Here is a 6,821-nt window from a genome sequence, read left to right on the forward strand (position 1 = left end):
GATAAATTTCCATCGTACATGGGGGCATGGCGGTCATTCCGTCACCCAATGTGCGTGAGGGTGCCCTGCGTCCCACATAGGAATTGAATAGTGAAAAATCAAGATCGAGGTTTGGTGGTGTATCTGGTAATTTTGAAAAGACTCTGATCGGATGGGGCATAGCAGTTTAAACCCCGCGAATTTTAAAAGAGAGCTGACTATTCGGAATTTCTCTTAATGTCTTCTTCTACTTCTTCTTCTTCTTCTTGGCCTTCCTCCTCTGTTCCTTCTATATTATAAATAGATTTTTTGCAAGAAGAGGAATTGACTGACGGATTCCATTGCTGCTATTTCCGTTAGAACTGCACCTTTTTCTTGAAAAGAAAGAAGAGTATAAGGAACTCGAAAGGAAGAGAAGAGGGAGGAGTAAGAAGGGAGAAATGGTGAATTTGCAGAAGGGTTTTCCTCTGTTTATTCAGCAATACAAAGCTCTTTTGAAGAAGAATTTCCTCCTCGCATGGAGGAACAGGAGATCTACGTTTATGCAACTCTTCTCTTCCATCTTCTTCATCTTTCTTATCTTCGTCATCGATAGAGCCGTTAGAAATCGTTTCTCTTCTACGACTAATTATGAAAACGTCTTTGATCCCAAGTCCCTTGTCTCTCCCCCAATTCCTCCCTGCGAGGACAAGTTCTTCATTAAGACTCCGTGCTACGATTTAGTTTGGAGTGGGAACAGTAGCTCCAGGATCCGAACAATTGTGTCGAACATCATGGCTAATAATCCAGGAAGACCTATTCCTTCAACTAGGGTATGAATTTGGATTCCAATTTTGTTTTTTTCTGTGGGTTTTAGGATTCTTTTATTACGAAATCGAGGTTTTAGAAGTAGAATTTTCTTTGAAGTTATGTTGAATCCGGGCTTACTTAAATAAAAAATAAAAAATTAGGGTTCATAGACTGGTAATTGCAGTGCATGATGTCCTGTATTTTTTATATTGATCTCTTGCATTGTTCATTTATTATTACAGTTCTGTTATCTGAAAAAAGCTTTCAGTTACCTCCCATTTCGTATGTTGCATGAGAATTTTTAACTAACGACTTCATAGTTCATATTATTTGCCCTGTTTGTGTAGGTTAAATCATTTGGAACACCTGAAGAAGTCGATGATTGGCTTTTCAGTGAACCTATGCGTTGCCCAGGAGCTCTGCATTTCGTTGAAGAGAATTCTACTGTAATAAGCTATGGTATTCAAACAAACTCGACCGCTGTACAAAAGCGAGGGCACTTTGAGGACCCTACTTTTAAATTTCAAATACCACTCCAAATCGCTGCAGAACGTGAAATTGCTAGGTCTTTGATTGGAGGTACTCAAACCTTCTTCTCTCTGGAATTCAATAATCAATACTTTGTTCTGCTTTTTCTCTTGCCACCAATTTTACTTCTTTTCATTTACAGATCCAAATTTTAGCTGGGTCGTCAGCCTCAAGGAATTTGCGCATCCTGCCATAGATAACTTCTCTGCCATGGGGACTATAGGACCAACATTTTGCCTTGCGATTGCGATGTTTGGTTTTGTCTTCCAAATTAGTTCTCTGGTTACAGAGAAAGAACTCAAACTTCGCCAGGTATTGTTTCCTCTGGACTTTAATCATTCACCAAAACTTTATTATGTTAGGCCTTTTGCAGGTCATTGTTTCCGGCCTACTCATTGTTATTTTTGAAACTGCAGGCAATGTCTATAATGGGTCTCTATGAATCTGCATATTGGCTTTCGTGGCTCACTTGGGAGTCCTTGATCACACTTCTCTCATCACTATTCACTGTTCTCTTTGGCATGATGTTCCAGTTCACCTTTTTCTTGCACAATAGTTTTGCAGTTGTGTTCCTTGTGTTCTTTCTTTTCCAATTCAATATGGTAAGTTTATTCCTGCAGTCTGCATCCTGATCCTGATCCTTGTTGCTTCTATATGCATGGAAGACTCTATTGTTCTTCTAAAGCAAGGCCCCTTCTCAATTTAATATTTTTTAATATTGTCTACTGGAAATGTTAGGTTGCTTTCGCCTTCATGCTGTCGGCTTTCCTTACTAAGGCAGAGTCATCTACAACTGTGGGTTTCTCCATATTTATCGTTGGCTTCCTGACCCAGGCAAGATTCCCCCAAGTTGTAAATTTTCTGGATGGCCAGTTTATATAGTCACATTAAGAGGTCTCTTTTTGTCATTGCAGCTTGTTACAACATTTGGATTTCCCTACGGTGGTTCCTATAGTGTAGTATACAGGGTCATTTGGTCTTTATTCCCACCTAATCTTCTGGCCAAAGCTCTTGATTTGCTTTCAAATGCTACAAACACTTCTGAAGACAGCGGGATCAGCTGGAGTGGACGAGCAAAGTGTCCACCAACAACGCCAAATTGTGTGTTGACTATCGTATGGCTACGCCTTTACAGCTTGAGTGCCTAAACTAAATGATTCAGTCCATAATTATATTGTCTTCCTTATAATCATCTCCGTGTACCTTTTCTTTTTCCAGATAAGGTAAATAAGTCAGATCTTTACTTGTATATGCTTTTGTCAGGATGGTGTATATAGATGGCTTTTGTCAACATTCTTTCTGTGGTTTCTCTTGGCTATCTACTTCGACAATATAATCCCAAATTCATCAGGGGTGAGGAAATCATTATTTTATTTCCTCAAGCCTGGGTACTGGATAGGAAAAGATGGAGACAAGGTTAAAGGTAACTGAGTCTTCAGGATTCAATCTTTAATATCCATGCATTCTTCTTTGCCCAAATTTCCCGAATTTATGACCATTATTTGTTTTGTTTCTTCCAGAGGGTGGCATTTGTAGTTGCACTAGTTCAACTCCACCAGTGGACCATGTTACTCAGGAGGATCAAGATGTTCTTGAAGAGGAAAATATTGTAAAGCAACAAGTCAATGAAGGTGAAGTTGATCCTAATGTTGCAGTTCAGTTACGCGGTCTTGCAAAGACATATCCTGGGACAACAAATATGGGTTGCTGTAAATGCAAAAAGACTCCACCTTACCATGCTGTTAAGGTAAATAACCATTTTGCCTTCAGATATTGAGGAGTGACTCTCCACTAGGAGAAGCAGAAGCCACTGGTCCTACCTCATCTGTTCTTACAAATCGTACATATGTAGGGGAATCAAGCCAGAATCAGGTCTCACTATGGAGATCGTACCAGCAAAATCAACCTGACTGGACAATCTTACCAATCCAGCTTTATATTAGTTTCTGAAATTTTCTTTTTTTAAAATGCAATGAATTAATCATACATGTAGATGGATGGGTAGCCTCATTGCTGCAAACATCCATTCTGATGAATTCATGTGGTTTGAGGCCTCCTCTTAGTCCTAGGTGAGGCCCTAGCAAGTGTTGGGCCTCTGCATCCAATCATGTGTTTAGTTTTACACATGGATAAAGTTTTTCTGTGTCTTAGTCCTCTTAGACATGGATGATTCCATTTCTTCACTCATCACTTAATCATAGGTGAATGTGAGTTTATACAGTTGAAAGAAGTAGGATGCCTGAATATAGCATGGGGTTGCCTTGAATATGATTATTTCTGTTCATTTTTTATTTATTACTTCCAGGGTTTATCGGTAAACCTTGCAAAAGATCAACTATTTTGTCTTCTTGGACCGAATGGGGCTGGAAAAACTACTGCGATCAATTGTTTAACAGGCATCACACCAGTGACAGGCGGAGATGGTAATACCGCTAGCTTTATGTTCCTCGGTTCATCAATCTCAGTATAGCTCTAGATACAGTGTGGGTTTTTAATCACCTGATGAACTGCTCTGTTTTCAGCACTGATCTATGGATATTCCATTCGGAGTGGTGCTGGTATGTCAAGTATCCGAAAACTAATAGGAGTTTGTCCTCAGGTACATTTTTTTCTTTTTCATATCTTATTCAAATACATATGTGAATCTCATCTGACATTTTGCAGCAATCTATGCAGAAAATGGAGAAACTAAATTTCGTTTCTATTTTGTGTTTTCCTTTTTGTAGTTTGACATTCTTTGGGATGCCTTAACCGGTGAAGAGCACCTCCATCTCTTTGCTAACATCAAAGGCCTGCCCCCTAATTCAATCAAGTCGGTATGTGCTATACAGCCCATGAAAGGATTGCATACTTACTTGCTTTTTCATAAACATTATTTCTTGTTTGCAATTTTTCGGCCAGTGCAGTTGTTTAAGCCCAAGCTGGATGACTGTCTGTTTCTTTTCGCATCATGCTAAAGAAACGAAATAAACTGATGAAATTTTTTAAAACTGCAGTTTACATACTAAGTATGTGAATAAAGGAGTACGCCATTTCTTGGCTAAAATTCCAAAATTTCATCTGAAATATTCAGATATTTCATCTGAGAGCCTTTCAAATGGAATCTTATCATTCAGTTTAATTCCCCATGAAGCCTAAATTTTGACTGAGTGTCACTGAGTTAATATGAACAACATTTTTACTCCCCAATAAGAGTGGCGATTTTACAGGCTGACCACAACATATGAGGCACAAGGCCCAGCCTAGGCCTGTGCTTTGGGCCAGGAATTGATCTCCTCCAGCCCTGAATGGAAGCAGGGCTGGACAATAGGATAAAATTGATTACCAAGTCAAAAATAAATAAAGTTCAGAACTATTTAAGGATAGGACCTCCCTGCAAGGAAAACTCCTTATATCTAAGCTAAGAAGCCTAGTTTATTAAAACTTGAAAATTTTACATAGATAGTCTATGCAAAAGCATGCAATATGTATTTATTTAATTGTCACAATATTTAGTTTCAGCATATTGTAGAATATTAATATTAGTAGTTATTATTATACCAAATGGCAGCTTTTTTTTTTATGATTGCATATGGCAACATTACATTTCACTATATTAAATGTACTTTGAGCCTCGCTGGGTTGAGAATCCCAACACCTGCTCTCCAATAATTAAAAAATATAGATATGCCTTAAATTCCATTTTATCCATCTGTTCTTAGAACCAATGTTTTTACTGGCATTCCAGGTTGTTCAGGAGTCGTTAACACACGTTAAACTTACTCAAGCAGCCAAACTGAGAGCTGGGAGTTATAGTGGAGGAATGAAGCGCCGGGTTAGTGTTGCAATAGCCCTCATTGGTGATCCAAAATTGGTCATCTTGGATGAGCCGGTATGCACTCAAGAAATTTTCTTAACCTTTTATCTTTCGTTTTATCTATTTTATTGTATTTGAAGCCTCCCTTATGCATGCAGACAACTGGCATGGATCCAATCACAAGGAGGCATGTATGGGATATCATAGAGGATGCAAAGAAAGGTCGGTCCATTGTCCTAACAACTCACTCAATGGAGGAAGCTGACATTTTAAGTGACCGCATAGCTATCATGGCAAAAGGCAGGCTCCGTTGCATAGGTACCTCAATCAGATTGAAGTCCCGGTTTGGAACAGGTTTTGTTGCTAACGTGAGCTTCCTTGGGAGTAATCCTGGGCAAACTCCTAATGCTAACGAGGACGCTGTTGATATGACCGAACCTCATTGTGAAGATGTGAAGAATTTTTTCAAACATGTATGTCAGATATATTTAGCTCTTGAATCTTTTTAACTAAAGATACTTTATCTGACTCAATGGATTTATATGACAGCATTTGAATGTGGTGCCCAAAGAGGAGAACAAGGCCTTCCTGACTTTCGTTATTCCTCATGAAAAAGAAAACTTGTTGGGAGTAAGTACTCATCCCACTCTTGTATTGTTGTTATCTTTTGGTTGTCTTGCATCATAACTTTTGCATTCCTACTTTTGAGTGCTGACATGCCAAAGGGCCATGCTATGAACTCATGACTCAAAACATACGCATGTATGCATGTGGACATACATTGACAGTTGAAACTGAAGTAGATTGCAACAGCATGGTCTAATGGATTTTAGTAGACCTATCGATCTGTTATATCCTTTGAATGGTTTTGGTAAATGGTCTCATAAATACAGTAGTAACTATGATCATTTTTATTTTCAATAAACTTTAATTTACGAAACACCTTCTTCGATGAATCATAAAATATCTCTGACCACAGATCTTGCTTGTCTACTTGATATTATATGTGCCACTAATAGGACGCTACTATTAATGAAGATTTAATTATAAGATTTTTTTTTCTGTTCTTCCTTACAAACAAATTGCTGTGCAGAGTTTCTTTGCAGAGCTTCAAGAAAGAGAAAGAGAATTTGGCATATCAGACATCCAACTTGGCCTTACAACTCTCGAAGAAGTGTTTTTGAATATAGCCAAGCAGGCAGAACTAGAAAGTGCTATTGCTGAAGGGGCCTTGATAACTCTGACATTAACATCTGGAACCTCACTTGAGGTAGGTTCAATGAACTAATGTAATTTCTAGCATAGCTGACTACATGAAACTATGTTAAGAAAAGTGTTGAATACAGGGAACTGTAGGAAATGCTTTTAACGTGTTAACCTTCATGATTAATATGCAGATACCCATTGGAGCAAGATTTATTGGGATCCCTGGTACCGAGTCCGCAGCAAATCCTAGTGGTCTCATGGTTGAAGTATACTGGGAACAGGATGATTCGGGCAGACTCTGCATTTCTGGTCACTCACCTGAAACTTCTATACCACCAAACGTTCAACCTATGGGTTCTTCTGCAGGCACTACCCATGCAACTTTTGGACGAACCGGACGAACCGGACACATACATGGATTTGTGATTGATGAAAATCAAATTGAAGGCAATCAAAGGACCTGAAAGGATGCCCAAACCGATTCTATGGTTGACTGAAGCAGTTATGTAAAATACATTGTTGA

The 6,821-nt window shown here is 38.7% G+C and overlaps 1 protein-coding gene across 1 annotated transcript; it reads left to right on the forward strand.

The window, feature by feature from the left end:
• Nucleotides 1–326: 326 nt before the first annotated feature.
• LOC122672355 (ABC transporter A family member 2-like) lies at nt 327–6,821 on the forward strand (the record flags this gene model as incomplete). Its single annotated transcript, XM_043869841.1, has 16 exons — nt 327–791; nt 1,116–1,347; nt 1,439–1,608; nt 1,713–1,898; nt 2,035–2,130; nt 2,211–2,411; nt 2,560–2,719; nt 2,817–3,043; nt 3,602–3,719; nt 3,819–3,895; nt 4,023–4,112; nt 5,024–5,167; nt 5,251–5,565; nt 5,642–5,722; nt 6,186–6,362; nt 6,490–6,821. Coding segments are annotated over 16 exons (3,012 nt in total), but the record flags the coding sequence as incomplete, so codon positions are not given.

The sequence above is a fragment of the Telopea speciosissima genome, chromosome 8, assembly GCF_018873765.1.
Source record: "Telopea speciosissima isolate NSW1024214 ecotype Mountain lineage chromosome 8, Tspe_v1, whole genome shotgun sequence".
NCBI classification, from domain to species: domain Eukaryota; kingdom Viridiplantae; phylum Streptophyta; class Magnoliopsida; order Proteales; family Proteaceae; genus Telopea; species Telopea speciosissima.